Source organism: Dipodomys spectabilis, unplaced genomic scaffold (assembly GCF_019054845.1).
Source record: "Dipodomys spectabilis isolate Male_0828 unplaced genomic scaffold, ASM1905484v1 ptg000207l, whole genome shotgun sequence".
NCBI classification, from domain to species: Eukaryota; Metazoa; Chordata; class Mammalia; order Rodentia; family Heteromyidae; genus Dipodomys; species Dipodomys spectabilis.
The window spans coordinates 13,076,765-13,094,903 of NW_024870884.1; the positions used below are offsets into that span (position 1 = coordinate 13,076,765).

The following is an 18,139-nucleotide window of genomic DNA, read 5'->3' on the forward strand; positions in this document are numbered from 1 at the left end:
GGATTTCATTCTAGCTAAAATTTTCTCTTTTCTTCGAGGATGTGTGTGTGTGTGTGTGTGTGTGTGTGTGTGTGTGTGTGTGTGTGTGTGTGTGTGTGTACTGGTGCTGGGGCTTGAACTGATGGCTTTGAGATCTCACTTGGCATTTTCCACTCACAGCTAGTGCTCTGCCACTTGTGCACACCTTGCCCCCTTTTTGCTGGTTAATTGGAGATAAGAGTCTCATAGACTTTTGTGTCCAGGCTGGCTTTGAACGCTGATCTACAGTTCCTAGCCTCTTGAATACCTAGGAGTAAAGAAGTGAGTAGCCAGCACTTGGCACAAGAATTTCTATTTATGTTTTTACAGTATCTGCATGTTTATATTTCCATGGAGCCTTTTATGATGAGCTTTTAAACTCTGCCATGTAAGTCTGTCATCTCTGTTATCTTGGCATGGGAGTCTATCAATTGTCTTTCAAAACAACTGAGATCTTCCTAGTTTTTGTTTGACCAGTGGTGTTCTCTAGAAATGGACCTTTCAGATTCTTTGAAATGCTAGCACTCATTTAAGCTTTTATTTTGCCTTCTTTGACATGCTGTGACAGACAAAGGGGGAGCTCTTCCCCATTTCTGACAGGTTGAGTTCCCTACTTGACCTCTCAGCAAAACTTAGCAACATAATATAATTTGAGATGTCATGAATTTGGCTACAGTTGCACAGATCCCACTTTTAAAGATTTATGTGGCGAACAATTCAGACGGTTAGGAGTTCATATAATTGTATTTTCATAATACACAGTGACTTTACGAGTAGCACCTGAAACAAGAAATTTCTCTTTCCAGCAGTGCTCAATTAGCAGCCACCAGGGATCCTAGAGGGACATTGGTCTCAGTGGCTTTGTTCTTCCGTTTGCTAATGATCAGTGCAGCCACTGGTCCTGCTGGGCCCTGATTGGTGTGGAGGCTGACCAGTGCTACACAAAGGTTAGGGGAAGTTCATACCTCTTTCATTGCTGTATCCTCCCCAGTCGTGTGTGTGTGTGTGTGTGTGTGTGTGTGTGTGTGTGTGTGTCTGTGTGTCTGTGTGTCTGTGTGTGTGTCTGTGTGTGCTTCTGTGAGAGAGAAAGAGACAGAGAGTGCTTTGGAATGCATTTTGGAGGAACACTATGCATAAAGGGTGAATTTAAGTGAGAAGCCTGTTTTCTCCCATCCTTCCCTGAATTTTCTATTGGTGCTGGGGCAGGACTAGGATAGGCTCTGGGTGAAGGGGGATGCCAAAGAGGGTATGAAAGCTTCCTGGAATTCCAAGTGAACTCGCTCAAGTTACAGAAGCACATTTCCTTACTCCCTCCCTACTTCCATCCTCTTTCCTTCCTTCCTTCCTTCCTTCCTTCCTTCCTTCCTTCCCTCCCTCCCTCGCTTCTTTCTTTTTCTTTCTTTCTTTCTTTCTTTCTTTCTTTCTTTCTTTCTTTCTTTCTTTCTTTCTTTCTTTCTTTCTTTCTTTCTTTCTTTCTTTCTCTCTTCCCTTTATTTTTCTTTCTTTGTTCTCTCTTTCTTTCCCTTCCTTCCTTCCTTCCCTCTTCCCTTTATTTTTCTTTCTTTGTTCTCTCTTTCTTTCTTTCCCTTCCTTCCTTCCTTCCTTCCCTCTTTCCTTCCTTCCTTCCTGTCGCCTTTTCTTCTTCCTTTCTTTCCTTTCCTAGTTTTCTGTTATCTTCCTTCTTTCCTTCCTTTCTTCTTTACCTGATTTTCTTCTATTTCTTTCTTTACTTTCTTTCCTCTGCTCTCCTTTCTTTCCTTTCTCTTTCTCCCTTCCCTTTGCTTTCCTTCCTTCCCTTTCATCTTCTTCATTTTGTTCTCTTTTGTTTCTTTCTCTCTCCTTCTTCCTTTCTTCCTTTTCTTTCTTTCTCATTCTCTTTCTCGCTTTCTCTGTATTTCTTTCCCTCTCTTTTCTCTATCTTTCTTTAACCCTTCCTTCCTTTCTTCCTTCCTTCCTCCCTCCCTCCCTCCCTCCCTCACTTCCTCCATCTCTCTCTCTCTCTCTTCCTATCACTTCTTTATTTCCTCTTCTTTTCATCACATAAGATTTCCAGCAACTGTCACTTTTTTATTATCTTACCCTTGGAAATGGAAAGGACCGAAGTATGATAATGGGCAGATGTGATGGGCGAACTGACTTTTTCTCTGGGACAAATTAAGGGCATCTCAAATGAAACTGTTCATTACACTAGATTCCAGCTGCCTAGACAAGTGCTCTGGAGTTTTGGAGGAGTGAAGGGAGAGAAGACAGAGCCCTGAGCTGCCTGTGGTAAGTGTGTGCCCAGTGAGACTGAAGGGCTGTCCACGCATTCACTTCAAACTGAAGTGGTCTGTTTCTCTCCAGATTGATTTCATAATACTCTTTGTAAAGAAAGGGCAGCTTTGATTTGGCTAAATCAGAAGCTAGGTCAAAGATCTGAGATGAACACTAGCAAATTCTGTGTATTTAAAGGGAGAAAGAAAGCATGTGTTTTACTTGGGCAAGTAATAACAGGGAGAATGATGAGAAAATGCTAGCTGAAACTAAGTTATGCAATTCACCAGACTCTGGTAGGCATTTCTTAAATATCCAGTCAGAAGGTAAGAAGACAGTTTCTCCCCTGAACTGACAACCTAGCATCCTAGCATGAATAGGACATAGAGAAAGCATTCTCTGTCTCTGTCTCTCTCTCTGTCTCTCCTTCCTTCCCTCCCATCTACCCTTCTTTCCTCCTTCCTCCCTTCCTTCCTTCCTCCCTCTCCCTCCCTCCCTCCCTCCCTCCCTTCCTCTCCCTCCCTCCCTCCCTCCCTCCCTCCCTCCCTCCCTCCCTCCCTTCCTTCCTTCCTTCCTTCCTTCCTTCCTTCCTTCCTTCCTTCCTTCCTTCCTTCCTTCCTTCCTTCCTTCCTTCCGTCCGTCCCTTTTCTTTCTCCTATGGCAATACCAGTGATTGAACTCAAGACCTCAGTCTTGCTCAACTTGTTTGCTTGGTGGCTCTCAAGCAGTTGAGCCAGGACTCTAGCTCTGCTTTTTGCTGGTTATGTTGGAAATGGAATCTTAGAATTTTCTGCCTGACTTGGGACCATGGTCTTTAGAAGTTCACTCTCTAGAATAGCTACGTACAGAGACATGAGCCCCCAGTTCCAGGCTCAAAATCACTTCTTTTTAAAACTAAACTACTTCAGGCTCTAGCTCAACATGAACCCTGTTAGAATTCACTGATTGCTCCTTGTATCTAATTCACTCCAGGGGACTGTGCTGGGACCACAAAAACAGGTTTTCGTTTGTTTGGTTGTCATTAGGTACCGTTCTGAGGCTTGAACTCAGAGTCTGGAGATTTCTGTGAGCTTTTTTGCTCAAGCCAGCACTCTACCACTTGAGACACAGCTCCACTTCTGGCTTTTTGGTGCTTACTTGCAGATAAAAGTCTCAAGGACTTTCTTTCTTTCTGTCTTTCTTTCTTTTTTCTTCCTTCCTTCTTTCCTTTCTCTCTCTCTCTCTCTCTCTTTTTTTAAGTCAGTCATGGGGCTTGAACTCTGTGTGCTGTCCCTCAACTCTTCAGCTCAAGGCTAGAGCTCTACCACTCGAGCCACAGTGCCACTTCCAAGAGTCTCAAGGACTTTCTTACCTGGTTGCTTTGATCTGTGATCCTTATGTCTCAGATTCTTTTTTTTTTTTTTTTTATGTCTCAGATTCTTGAGTAGCTAGAATTACACTGGTGAGCCACCAGTGCCAGGCAAAAAGTTTTGTCTGAAAATGACCCTTGAATAAAAAGAAAAACAAAACCTAAAAAGGAAGATTTCTCTGATACTTATAATTCTATGTCCCCAAATGGCAACAAACGCTCAGGTACAATGAATGTATATATTTTTGTGGCTTGCTAGCCTTCTGTGGCCATCTATGGATATTCTTTTGTTTATTTTGTTTTTGTTTGAAGAGGTGCTGGGTGGGAGGGACGGAGGGAGGGGAGGGAGGGGGAAGACTAACACATACTAGGGAAGGCCTTGGCCACTGAGCCACAATTCATACCAACTTTTCTTTCTTTCTTTTTTTTTTGTTATAATTTTAGTTTTGCAACATACATCTTGTGACTAATGGTGTGAATACTACCTTAATAGAATCTGTCATCAAATATATAATTATATAAGTAACTTTCTCCAACTAAGCAATGAACTGTTTGAGAAGGTGATTCCTTCTGGTAAAATGACACTGCCCTTCATTTCCATGGGTTGCTACTTACATGGTTCTTGTTCATCTACTGCTTTTGCTGCATGCAATATGAACATGGCTGTAGATAAAAACAAATATTTTTACTTTACAATAGGCAAAAATAAGATGCTCCTTTGGGTGCTGGTGGCTCACACCTGTAATCCTAGCTACTCTGGAAATTGAGAGCTAAAGATCACAGTTCAAAGGTAGCCTAGGGCACTTGTTTCCAATTAACCAATAAAAGCCAAAAGTGGAACTGTGCTCAAGTGATAGAGTGCCAGCCTTGAGTGAACAAGCTAAGGGAGAGTATCTAGGTCTTAAATTGAAGCCCCAGGAGTGGCACACACACACAAAACACACAATATGCTAAATATAGAGCTTTAAAATAATAAGTACACCAAATGGTCATGTCTGCTTATTTTACATAGTTAATAAAATAAAGTTTTCTGTTATTCAGGGATTTTTATTGTTTTGTTTGTTTGGTTGTTCGTTGTTGGTCATGGGGCTCGAACTCTTGGCTTGGGCACTGTCCCTCAGCTCTTCAGCTCAAGGCTAGCATTCTACCACTTGAGCCACAGTGTCACTTCCAGTTTTCTGGTGGTTTATTGAAAATAACAATCTTATGGAGTTTCCTGCCTGGGCTGGCTTTGAACTGCAATCCTCAGATCTCAGCCTCCTGAGTAGCTAAGATTACAGGTGTGAGCCACCGGCATCTCGCTGTACATTTTATTTTTATTTTACACTAGTACAGGGATTGAACTCAGGGCTTCACACCTGCTTTCTTCACTCAAGGCAGGTGCTCTACCACCTAAGCCACAGCTTCACTTCCAGCTTTATTGTGGTTAATTAAGATAATTGTGTCGAAGACTTTTCTGCCGGTGCTGACTCTGAGCCACCATCTTCAGATCTCAGCCTCCTGAGTAGCTAGCATTATAGGCATGAGCCACCAGTTCCTGGATATTCTTCAGTTTTGAAGTGATCATGTAGCTCAATGACAGATGGAGAGAATGGAAAAGCTGCTGGTGGAGGAAGTAAGGAATAAGACTGCAGCCCAGGAGTTCATCTTGGAGGGATTTCCTGCCTTGCAACGCCTTGGCACCATCTTCTTCCTCATACACCTGGTGGCATACTTGACATCCATCCTGAGCAACATGCTCATAATTGTCATCACAGTGGCCGACCCTCGCCTCCACATACCTATGTACTTCTTCCTCAGCAGTTTCTCTTTTGTAGAATGCTGTTTTATCACCACTGTGATTCCCAAACTGCTGACCATCTTTCTGTTAGGGAGACAGACCATTTCCTTTGTAGCTTGCTTTGCACAAGCCTTCCTCTTTCTTTTCCTGGGGGCGACTGTGTTCTTTCTCATGGCTGTACTATCCCTGGATCGATACCTGGCCATTTGCAGACCTCTGCATTACCCAACCATCATGAGCCGGAAGGTGTGTTTCTTGCTGGTTGCTTTCTGCTCGGTGTTGGGATTCCTCTTTATGGTGATTCCAGTCCTGGCACTCTCTCACTCATCATTCTGTGGCCCCAATGTCATCCCTCATTTCTTCTGTGATTTTGGACCCCTGTCCAGTCTTTCCTGTTCTGATACCAGATCTACTGACAGTTTGTTCTTCATGTTGGCCTTATGTGTTCTCTTCACATCCCTCATGACAACCATCGTGGCCTACAGCAACATAGCAGCCACCATAGTGCGTCTCCCCTCAGCCAAGGAGAGACAAAGAGCGTTCTCCACCTGCTCCTCCCACCTCATGGTCCTCTCCCTGATGTATGGCAGCTGTGTCTTCATATATGTGAAGCCGAAGCAAACGAGCCACCTGAACTCCAACAGAGAAGCTGCGCTGGTGAACACGGTGGTGACCCCCCTGCTGAACCCTGTCATCTACACCCTACGCAACAAGCAGGTCCACTGGGCTCTCTGGGTTGTTCTGTCCAGGCTGAAGGTGCGGAAGTAGGAACATACATTCAAAAGTGGAAGTCATCTTCTGTTGGGCCTTTTCAGATTCTTCTATATATTTGGAATTTTCTATAGAAGTTGATTGTATTATTCTCCAGGTTCTGCTAGTTTAGAAATAGCTAATTTTCTAACAACTGGATCTGAAATTTGTATTAATCTTCTTTATATTGATATGAAAATATTTTCCCAAATCTTGTTTTTATTGGTTCTTCTTTTCTATTTATTTATTTAATTTATTTATTTATTTTTATGTTGTTATTACAATGGTGAAGCACCCAGGGATTACAGTTATATAAGACAGGTAAAGAGCACATTTCTTTTTGGACAATATCTCCTCTTCCCTTGCTCACTTCCAGTATTTCTCACCTGTCCCCACCCACAAGTTGTATAGTTTATTATCAACATAGTGCCTAGTGAGTACCACTGCTGCATTTGTTCACCCTTTGTCCCTACATTTCTGTTCCCCTCCCCTTACTCTCCCAAAGACAAACAAAGGAACAAAAAAGATAAAAAGGAAAGAAAACAAAAACAGTAATAAGGAAAAATCTCTTGTTTTCAATTCCAATTCAGAAGGTTCTATTTCATATGATCAGATGCAAATAGGCATTGTGTCTTTGTGTTTTCTCTTAAGAGTATCCTCCTTTGGTTTCACTGTGAGTGAATGTCTACAGCCTTGTATAACTTACCATGTTCCAGTATATATTAGATCTAATTCCACATATGAGAGAAAACATCCACCATCTGTTTCTCTGAGCTTGCTTACCTCACATGTGACTTGTTATAGGTTCATCCATTTCCCTGCAAATGACATATTTTCTTTTACTGGCTGTGTAAAATTTCATTGTAAATAGGCACTACATTTTTAGAGTTTTCTTTCTTCTTTTTTTATTGGTTGGGGGCTTGAACTCGGGGCCTGGGGGCTGTCTCTGAGCCTCTTTGTGCTCAAGGCTAGTGCTCTACCACTTGAGTCATAGTGCCACTTCTGGTTTTTGAGTGGTTAACTGGAGGTAAGTGTCTCATGGGGACTTTTCTACCCAGCCTGGCTTTGAACCATAATCCTCAGATCTCAGCTTCTTTAGTAGCTAGGATAATAGGCATGAACCAACGGTGCTCAGCTAGTTATCTTTCTTAATGAGTTAAATATGTTTCTATTTACTTGCTTCGATAAAGTTAAGAAATGATTAGGCTGTGTATTTGCTTCCTGTTGTACTGACATCTTGTACACTTTATTTTTGTGTCAGTGGTGAGGCTTGAACTCAGACTATGGGCACTGGCCCTGAACTTTTTTGCTAAATTCTATTGCTCTACCACTTGAGCTCTGCTTCCCGCTTTGTTGTTGTTGTTGTTTATTTGAAGGTAAGAGTGAAAGAAAAAATGTAACCTAGGCAGAAAGTGACCCAAAAGAAAGTAACTCAAAAGACCATATAGACAGAAGTCAAGTAGAAGAAAAGATTTATTGCCAGCAGAGCTGAGAAGGCCATTTTCAATGAAAGGCTCCTTCACATCCATTCCTGGGGACCATGCAGAAGCAGGCAGGCACAAGAGAAAGATTATTATAAGGTTTATTAGAGGAGCTATATTTCTCCCGGAAAGGGAGAACATGGCACCCTCAATTCTCCAGCAGGGTCTGGGGGCAGGAAGTGAGGTAGATGGGAGCTCAGGTGGGTCTGGGAGGAAAGAGGGAGAGACCAGCTGTATGGTGGGAACTTCAGGGCTGGGAGGAGCTCAGGTCTGGGTGGAGCTGAGGGCCTAAGGTGGGCATAATGCTTACAAAGAGTCTCATGGACTTTCATCCCAGAACTGGCTTTGGACCACAATTCTCACATCTCAGCCTCCTGAGTAGCTAAGATTACAGTCATGAACCACAAGTATCTGACAAATTTGTATATTCTGGTATGAACACTTTTCAAAAACTGTAACAACTCAAGAGCTGAGGCCAAGACTATCCCCCCAGAAAGGGGTAGAAATTGGTTCCAGTTAGAACTGTAGAATGAGACTAGTTTAAAATGTGAAGTAGCTGTAAGCTTAGAGACATCATTAAAGTTACAAAATAACAAGTGCAAAGCATGCTGAGCCCTTTACTAGGGCCTGACATTCCAGTGGCTGATAGGCTATATCCACAGGCTGTAACTCTTCTTTCCTGGTCCATTAGATTTCCATTCCTCTAAGCAAAAGATCCTTAGAAACAATAATTGAAAAAATATGAATCATTGAAGTTGACCTGGGGATCAATTCCTAAAGAGATAACCGCCCCAACTCTGAGATGACTACCCATGTTGTGCTGATTTAATGACTTCCTGTACTTCTAGTTAAACCTCACAGGCTCAGATACAACAACAGGCTCAGATACTCAACAAACAACAAAAGCCAGGCAAGAAAAAAATGAATGTTCTGTTCTGTTCAACAACAAGCCAACATAATTTTGTTTTCTCTGGGTATTTTTTGTTGTTGTTGTTGTGCTGGTAGGTACTAAGACTTAACTCAAGACATGTCCTTACTTGGCTCTTTTCACTCAGTGTTGGCACTCTAATGCTTGTTACACCTCCATTCATGGTTTTTTGCTGTTTAATATTGGAGACGAGAGCCTCTCTGCTTTGTCTGGCCAGGCTGACTCTGAAGTAACTAGGATTATAGGTGTACATGACTATCCTTGGCTCCAAAGGTGTTTGATGTTAGAATTTCAAGTAACTGGGGCTTTGGGGTACAAATATTGAATGGGAAAGACACAGGAATTTGATGGTAAAATTGAAATATGTATAGCTTGATTTGTGAACAGAATGTGAACAGAATAGATCTATACCTATAAGATTTGTATGTATTGGCGCATATAAATTGTATCTCATGTATATCATGTAAAAAAAAGAGCAAAGAGGAAAACATAAAAAGTTTAAAAAAAAAAGTTTCACTAGTTGGGCACTGGTTGTATATGCTTGTAATCCTAGTTACTCAGAAGGCTGAAATCTGCAGATTTAGATTCATAGCCAGACCTAGAAGTGCCCTCAGCCTTTCATTTCCAATTAATCAGCAAAAAGCTGGACATGAAGTTGTGACTCAAAAGTGTCAACCTTGAGCAAAAAAAGCCAAGCAAAAGTGTGAGACCCTGAATGCCAAGCCCCAGGATTGGCGTGTGCATGTGCACTCACACACGTATGCACAACCAACCCCTCCATCCCTCCACGCACACAGGTCTTTCTAATTTGAGTCTGTGTCTCTTTATCACTGCCCACTCCTTGGGGGCAGGCATGGTAAATCTAGCTCTGAAGACTGTCACAGAGGAGCGTGTTGAATATTAAGGCCAGGGGTAGTAATGTTGCCATACCCAGTAAAATAGTTTTGTCCTTTGTACTGAGATTTTCCAGTTCTAACAATGTCCTTGGGGATGCTGTTCCTGTGTCAGTGCCTCCCATTGCTCTAATGAATGTTCAGCGGTTTGTCCTTTTGGACCTGTGTGGCCTCTCCAGTGACACTTGTGTGTACTGCTGTATTAATATGATGAGGACCATACAATGCACCTCCTTTATGATGGCAACAGTCCTCACCTATTCACAATGACAGGCAGCCAGAGTGGATGAGAAAATGGCTACTGGGGCCCATGAACAGCAAAAGTTAACCTTTATCATCTTCTCACGCTGAGCCTCTTTTGGGATGGATGCCCAAGGTTCCAGGTTTGACTTTGACTATGGATTATATCACCATGCCCTATAGACATATGGATGTATGTTCTGGGACAAGTGTGTTATCATGCCTCTTAGAAGGAATTCCAAATAGTTAGACTCACCAATGTTAGTATAGATTTGGGTATTTTTAAGTTGTCAAATAGTGTAGGACCTCTCTAGCTCACTGTCATAGGGACAGACCGACCATGAATCAACACTTTGGAAATGTCTGTCTTCTTTAAAAATAACTTGTCTTAACAATTTTCTATTAAGTCAAGTCACCCATTAAGTCTGTTTTCTAGATCAAGGAGAGGTAGACCTCAATCCAGAGTGCTCTTTTTTCTTTTTCATTTCTTTTACCCTGGGAATTCCTGGTTTGTTGGGGCGGCGGGGGGTGGGGGGAGAAGGAAAGGTATAATCAATGGAGCCAGCCCCCCCCAACCCCAGGTGTAATCAACAGAGCTTTATCTCCAAGAAGCAAGCTGCTTCTTGGTAAATAGTTGACCCTGAGGACAGTTTGCAATTTAATGGATCTGATTCTTAAACTGGAAACAGATTCTCTTTAAATTAGAACTTTGGATCCTGTAGAGTTAAAACAATAGGTTTAGCTGGGCGCCGGTGGCTCATGCCTGTCATCCTAGCTACTCAGGAGGCTGAGATCTGAGGATCATGGTTCAAAGCCAGCCCGGGTAGGAAAGTCCATGAAACTCTTATCTCCAATAAACCACTAGAAAACCGGAAGTGGGGCTGTAGCTCAAGTGGTAAGGGCTTAGGGACAGCGCTCTGGCCAAGAGTTCAAGGCCCACAACCAAAACAAAAAAACAAAAGAACAAAAAAATAGGTTTACACAATTCAGAGAATTAAATTAAACACAGTTTAATTATAGGGACATAGAATATATTCAGAACATCTGCTTTCTATATGGGAAGTAGATGTGTGTGTGTGTGTGTGTGTGTGTGTGTGTGTGTGTGTGTGTCTGTCTGTCTGTCTGTCTGTCTGTATCTGTGTCTATTTGTCAGTCCTGGGGCTTGAACCCAGGGCCTGTGCTTTGAGTGTTCAAGGCTAGACCTCTACCACTTTGAGCCACAGCTCTATTCCTAGCTTTTTGGTAGAAAAGAGTCTCATGGATTTTCCTGCCAAAGCTGGCCTTGAACTGGGATCCTCAGCTTCCTATAATACTATCTAGGATGACAGGTGTGAGCCTCCTGGGGCTGGCTGGTAAGTGGCTTTTTTAAATAAGTTTTTTATTGTGAAAATACTGTACAGAGGGGTTACAGTTACATGAGCAAGGAAATGAGTACATTTCTTATCAAGCATTGTTGCCTCCTCCTTTGTTTTTCCCGTACCATCCCTTCCCTCGCACCTCCACAACTACACTCTCCCCTCCCCACCACCCTGGCGTAAATTGTAAAGTCCGTTGTTTAACAGTGTCTTGTACAACTCATTGTTCCAATAGGTCCACCTGTACCCCTATTTAAACATTTTGTTTTTTCCCTTCCCCTCCCCCAAATTATACCAACATCAATACAGTGAAACAGGGGTTATACAGTGGGGGAGGAACATACAAAGCAACAAAAAATCACGTAGTACCTTATAAATACGTTTGAAACAATAGCAAGAAAGAAAAAAACCACTTTTGTCCCTATCTTGGGGTTCATTTCACTTAACTTCATCTTATCTGGTCATATGTACATAGTTTTTGACCTTTTCTGGTTGTCCCAGACATATACTAGTTAATGCAAATCAGGAAAACCATAGGACCTATGTTTCTTTGGACCTGGCTTACTTCACTTAATATAATTTTTTTCCAAGTCTTTCTATTTCCTAACAAATGGGACGATGTCATTCTTTCTGATGGAGGCATAGAATTCCATTGTGTATGTATGTATGTATGTGTGTGTATATATATATATATATATATGTATTTATATATATCACATTTTCTTGATCTATTCTTCTACTGAGGGGCATCTGGGTTGGTTCCATATCCTAGTTATGGTAAATAATGCTTCAATAAATATAGTTGTGCTGGTAGCTCTAGTATGATCTTGTTTGTGATCATTTGGGTAAATGCCCAAAAGTGGGATTGCTTCTGCATGGCGAAGGACATAGCTAGCAAGATCAATAGAAAGCCCATGGATTGGGAGATGATCTTCACTAGTCATACAACAGATAAGGGTCTCATATCTAAAATATACCTGGAACTCAAAAAATTAAATCCCCCAACAACAAATCCTCAAAGAAACAACTGCCCGATAAATAAGTGGGCTAAAGACTTAGAGAAACTTCTCTGAAGAGGAAATAAGAATGGCCAATAGACACATGAAGAAATGCTCAACCTCTCTAGCCATAAAAGAAATGATGGAGCTGAGGAACGAGACAAGAGTCTCCGAGTTTGTCCTGGAGGGCTTTCCTGCACTCCAGCCCACCAGGAGTTTCCTCTTCCTTGTGCACTTGACAGCATACTTGGCGTCTATCATGGAAAACACTCTCAGCAACTCAGCCAATTGGCGCCTACACACCCCCATGTACTTTTCGGCAAGTTCTCCTTCTGTGAGTGCTGTTTTATCAGCACAGTGGTTCCTAAGCTGCTGGCCATCTTTCTTGTAGGCCAGCAGACAATTCCTTTGACCTCCTGTCTCACTCAGGCTTTTTCTTTTTTATTTCTTGGCTCAACCATTTTCTTCCTCCTGGCCATGATATCCTTTGATCAATACCTGGCGATTTGCAAGCCTCTGCACTACCTGGCCCTCATGAGCCCCAGGGCCTGTCTCCTGCTGGTCTTTATCTGCTACCGCATTTCCTTTGTCTCCATGCTAGCAGTGGTCCTGCGGCTTCCCAGCTGTCCTTCTGTGGTCCCCACCTCATCCCTCACTTCTTCTGTGACATTGGCTCCTTAATTCATCTCTCCTGCTCTGATACCAGCCCGATGAAATGATGGCCTTGGCCTTGTTAATCCTCTTCACATCCCTCACTGTAACCATCGTGGCCTACAGCAACATGGCCACCATAGTGGGTCTCCCTTTAGCCAAGGAGGAGCAGAGAGCTTTCTCCACCTGCTCCTCCCACCTCATGGTCCTCTCCCAGATATATGGCAGCTGTGTCTTCATATATGGGAAGCCAAAGCAAACGAGCCACCTGGACTCCAACAGAGAGGCCACGCTGGTGAACACGGTGGTGACCTCCTTACTGAACCCTGACATCTACACCCTACGCAACAAGCAGGTCCACCAGGTTCTCCGGGATGTTGTGTTCAGGATGAAAGTGTAGAAGTAGAGACATCAATTAAGAAAACGAGGTAAGGGGTGGGGTGGGAGGGATGGGTGAGAATGTTCAAAGGAGTGAGATGATCAAGATGCCCTGTATTCATAAACAGCTTTGTTGAATGACAACTACTTAAAGATAATTTTTTAAAGATTTCAAAACAATAGGGCCATAAGCTTTGGATTTCTTGGTCATTTAATTCAATGTCCCACTGTGATAGAAATCTCAGTAGAGTTTCTTCCGTTGTGATTTACCTTATGCTAAAATTCACCTAGATGAGTGACATCCAGCTCATTTTACTGCTTGAAAATCCAGTTTGGTTCCCTTATATTGTGTTGAAAAATATCTTCTATGATTTCTTATAGGTAGTTTTATATCAGTTCAATTCAGTAACATTTATGTAGACCCTAACATATATAAATTAAATAATTATTTTTTTACTTCTGTGGTATTCTGGGTTTTCTTTGGGTGGTTAATTGGAGATTAGAGTCACAGAGATTTTTCTGCCTGGGTTGGCTATGAACCTGGATTCTGAGTTGCTAGTATTACAGGCCTAACCTATGGGTCAATCCTTTTCTAAACACATAAAGAAGAAAAGCCTTTTAAGTGATGCATTCTTTTCTTGTAATTGACATTGCCATGCCCTGGACCCAATAGGTTGCTCCAAGATAGGTGATTCCAGCACCAAGATCTTCAAGGTATTTTCTGCTGGGTGATGGTTGAGACAGGTTAATTTCTTTGTTCTTTCCTTTTCGATTTTTTAAATTATTTTTAAGTAGTTGTACAAAAGGGTTTCAATTCGACATGACAGTTATTGTGAGGGATGTGAAATGAACAACCGAAGAACCATCAAAGGCCATCATTTCAGCAGGTCTGGAGTCTGAGTAGGAGAGATGGATCAGGGGGTTGAGGTCACAGAAGAAGTGAGGGATGGTGTGGGGACCGCAGAAGGTCAGCCGGGAAACACTCACCAGTAGACCAGTGATGAGTAAAAAGCTGGTGGCAAAGCCGGCGATGACCAGCAGGTCCTCGAGTTCATGATGCTGGGGTAGTGCAAAGGCCTGCAGATGGCCACGTATCAGTCCACAGCCATCACGGCAATGATGAGAAAACTGAATGATCCCACAAATTTAAAGACAAATGCTTGTGTGAAACAGGCAGCAAAAGAAATTGTCTGCCTGCCAAGAAGAAAAATGACCAGCAACTTGGGAATAACCATGCTAGTGAAACAACATCCAATGAGAGAAAGAACGCAGAGGAAGAAGTACATGGGTGTCTGGAGAAGGCATCGGCCCAGGTAATGGTGACAATGACCGCATTTCCTGTGATGGTAACCACATAGGCCAGCAGGTGCACGGAGAAGAGAATCTTCTCCAGGTGCGAGAAGAGAATCTTCTCCAGGTGCTGGACAGCTGGGAAGCTCTCCAGGCTGAATTCCTGGACATTCCCCATTTCCAGAGTCATTGCCTCCTCTTTCATATTAACCTGGGGTTAGCAGATTATAGTGTTGGCTTCTGAGGAGTCAAGACTAAGTCATTTCCCAGCATGCTCATGTGAGGGTGAAATCAGACAAACCCTGCTTTTCCCTTGTGTGATATATCTGATATGTGTGATATGGCTTCCAGTGGATTCCTACAGTCCGATGCTGTGATGGATGGCAGGTTACTTATTCTTTCAGATCATCACCACCATTACTATTGCCACCGCCACTTCACTGTCATCACCATCACTATCATCATTACATTCTACTTCCTCATTCTTATCACTGCTTTTTAATAATGAGTAGTAATCTGCTGGTCAGTTAAATATAGTATTTCTCTCCCTGATTCTGCATCAGAGAAATCTCAGTCTCCTCTAGTCTAGTGAAATCAGATGGGATTTAGCTAAGACTCCCGCAGAGCACAGCTCCTGCTGATCCCACAGGCTGCAACAATGCTTGTAACAGGACAGGCACCATCTCTCAATAGTTAGAAGTTAGCTGCATTAGTCTTTTTTCATCTTTCAGACACACGGGGGTCTGAGCTGATCCAGTGTGTGTGTGTGTGTGTGTGTGTGTGTCTGTGTGTGTGTCTGTGTGTGTGTGTGTGGTTGTGTGTGTGTGTGTGTGTGTGTATGTGTATATGTGTGCCAGTCTGGGGCTTGAATTCAGGGCCTAGATACTGTCCTTGGGCTTTCTTTTTTTTTTAACTCACAATTAGTGCTCTTGAGCCACTTGAGCCACAACTTGACTTCTGGCATTCTGGTTGTTAATTGGAGATGAGTTTTATAGACTTCCCTGCCCAGACAGGCTTTGAACTGTGATCCTCAGATCTCAGCCTCCAGAGTAACTAAGATGACAGGAGTCAGACACTGGCTCCTCTTACAGAATCGAGGGAAGATGGCCATACTTGAACACTGTGTTCAATGACATGTAACAATGGGTTATAAATCAAAGATAGTCTGTGCCCTTGGGCTGCACGTACAAGACATGTGAGGAACATGTGTGTCAGCCATACATGGAACTGACTGGCACGAACAGGAAGGACAACATGCCAGGCTGTCTTCTCCCCTCTATCAGGGCTCACGGCACCTTCCCTTCCTCTCAGATGCCTCCTCTCATGACAGCATTCCACAAGTAACACAATAGAAATAAGCTGAGCTAATGACAAAATTCCTTTCCAACTCTTAATAGTTAAAAAAAACTCATCTCTGCTTGCATAACAGCTTCAAGGAAACTTTTGGAAATGTATTTACATAATTTAAATATATTTACATCAGGAGTTGGTCCTGATACAGAGAATGGGAATCTATTTTCATAAAGAACTGAAACCACCTTCATAGTGTTTATTTTTCTCACATATTGTAATTCTAACACAGGAGGGCCAGGCAGAGGAGGATCCCCTGACAGTGAAGCAGGTCTTAATTTAGTAAAACCCAATCTGCCAGCTTGTCCTTCTAAACATGCCTCTGTGCTTAGCACTCACAGGGTTGACGACACACTGAATGATCCCAACTGAAGGTAGTGCAGATAAAGATGTAATAAACGGTCGTGTCATATACTAGTTTCTGGGTAAACCACTATTCTCATTTCTCAGACAGATGCTCAACTGTGCCATTGTTGGGCTGTAGGATGGTCTCAGGTTTCGTTTTGTAAGAAACTATCCAACAGCTGCTGAAGAACCTGTGCCATTCTCCATCAAGTCCTGCCAGGCCTAGATGGCCCTGGCTCTGTGCCCCATGTGATGGTGCCTTACCTGGTGTTTGGCCATTTTGTAGAGGGTGTGAGGACAGCTCACTGAAGGACGGCACTGGACAGTACTGGACAGCTCACTGTGTAGAGGGCTAGAACAGATCACTGTGGAGGGCAGAGGGTATGGGATGGCTCACTGTGGCAGGGCATGGTACAATTCACTGTGGAGGATTCAGGATGGCTCACTGCGGAAGGCAGAGAGTGTGGGATGGCTCACAACAAGAGGGCACGGGACAGCTCACTGTGGTTCCACCTTGCTTTTGCAGTGGCTGAAGACACCAGCCTTGCTTTGTGTGTGCCAGCCCTGGAGCTTGAACTTAGGACCAAGGTGCTGTCCCTGAGCTTTATCGCTCAAGGTGTGAGAACCTTGGGGCAGAGGGTTCTACCTTGTGCTGATGTCACCACCATGCCTCCCCTCCACCTCTCCTTCCCTTCTGGCATGGCAGGGCATCAAAAGGGCTGGGCCAGATATGGAGGGGTGGTTCCAGGGGAGGGAGGAGAAAAAAGAGTGGGGAGAAGAGTTGGGGGAAAAAAAAAGAAAAAAGAGCTGGCACCAATGGCTAACACCTATAATTCTAGCTATTCAGGAGGCTGAGATCATAATTTGAAGCCAGACCTGGCAGGGAAGTTCATGGGACTCTTATCTCCAATAAACCACCAGAAAACCAGATGTGGTGCTGTGGCTTAAATGGTAGAGTGCTCACCTTGAGCTGAAGAGCTGAGGGACAGCACCCAGGCCCAGAGTTCAAGCCCTATGAGTGACCGAGAAAGAGAGAGACAGACAGACAGAGACAGAGACAGAGAGAGAAAGAAAGAAGGAAGGAAGGAAAGAAAGGAAGGAAGAAAGGAAGGAAGGAAGGAAGGAAGGACGGAAGGAAGGAGGGAAGGAAGGAAGGAAGGAAGGAAGGGAGACACACCATGGAAAGGGAAGCAGCAAGACACACCAGAATGAGAGAGCCTTAAGAGAGGTATGTCTTGCTGTGGGGCCTGTAGAAGCCTGTGAGAAGCCCATGAGTCCCGTGAGACTGGTGGAGAGGCCCACAAGAGGAGGAGGCCAGCATAGAGGCAGAGAGTCAGAGAGGCCAGCAGAAAGCTGAGAGTCCAGTGGAGAGGTAGAGAGGCTGGCAGAGAGGCTGGCGGAGAACTGGAGAGGCCTACGGAGAGGTGGAGAGGCCTGCAGAGAGGCAAGACCTCTGGGAAGGAGGGGAAAAAAAAAAACCTTGCCCCTTGAAGGTTTCAGCTGCTCCTATTTCTGAGGTAGCCCAGGACAGGTAAGTTGCAGACCAACTAATAAAACTCTTTTGTTATGTTTAACCATGCCCCTGTGGATTTTCTTGCTCACAGGTTATTACATTTGGAGGCCCCAGCAAGACGATCCATCTGGATGGCATCGGGCCGTAAGCCCTGGGAAAACCCCTCATAGGTAACTGTCTCAGCATTTAGGGAAGAGGGCGTGTCTCTTTCCCAAGGACCAACGTGGATAGAGACATTTGGAAACCCTCCAGGGGTGAATCTGGGTAGACCTGCATCTGGGGAGACACAGGGGAAGGCTAGACGCAGTATTACTTCCTGAGTCTGAGTCTGCAATGAGACATCTCCCCCACCTCCTGGGCCTTCCTTGAGAAGCCATCTGGGACCTCCTCAAGAGGTCATGTGGGGGTTCCTTGAGAAACCATCTGGGATGGGCAGGCTGGCATCTGGGGGACTCAGAGTAAGGCTGGACACAGCGATACTACCAGAGTTTGAGGCTGGGACGAGATGTCACCTGTGCCTCCTGGGAATTCCTTGAGAAGCCATTTGGGCCTTCCTCAAGAAGATGTA

At 43.7% G+C, this 18,139-nt stretch overlaps 1 protein-coding gene and 2 pseudogenes across 1 annotated transcript; 2 read left to right on the forward strand and 1 right to left on the reverse strand.

The window, feature by feature from the left end:
• The first annotated feature begins 5,210 nt into the window (after positions 1-5,210).
• Positions 5,211-6,167, forward strand: LOC122122366 (olfactory receptor 2AP1-like). The gene has a single exon (XM_042696523.1). It carries the CDS (start codon positions 5,211-5,213, stop codon positions 6,165-6,167), a length of 957 nt encoding a protein of 318 aa, XP_042552457.1.
• A 4,845-nt stretch (positions 6,168-11,012) lies between these two features.
• On the forward strand, positions 11,013-13,095 carry LOC122122242 (annotated as a pseudogene).
• Positions 13,096-13,883: 788 nt separating this feature from the next.
• LOC122122243 lies at positions 13,884-14,553 on the reverse strand (annotated as a pseudogene).
• Between the last annotated feature and the right edge of the window lie 3,586 nt (positions 14,554-18,139).

What these genes read in the sequence shown, in the direction of transcription:
- LOC122122366 (XM_042696523.1), top strand. Translation starts at nt 5,211, where the DNA reads ATGGAAAAGCTGCTGGTGGAGGAAGTAAGGAATAAGACTGCAGCCCAG.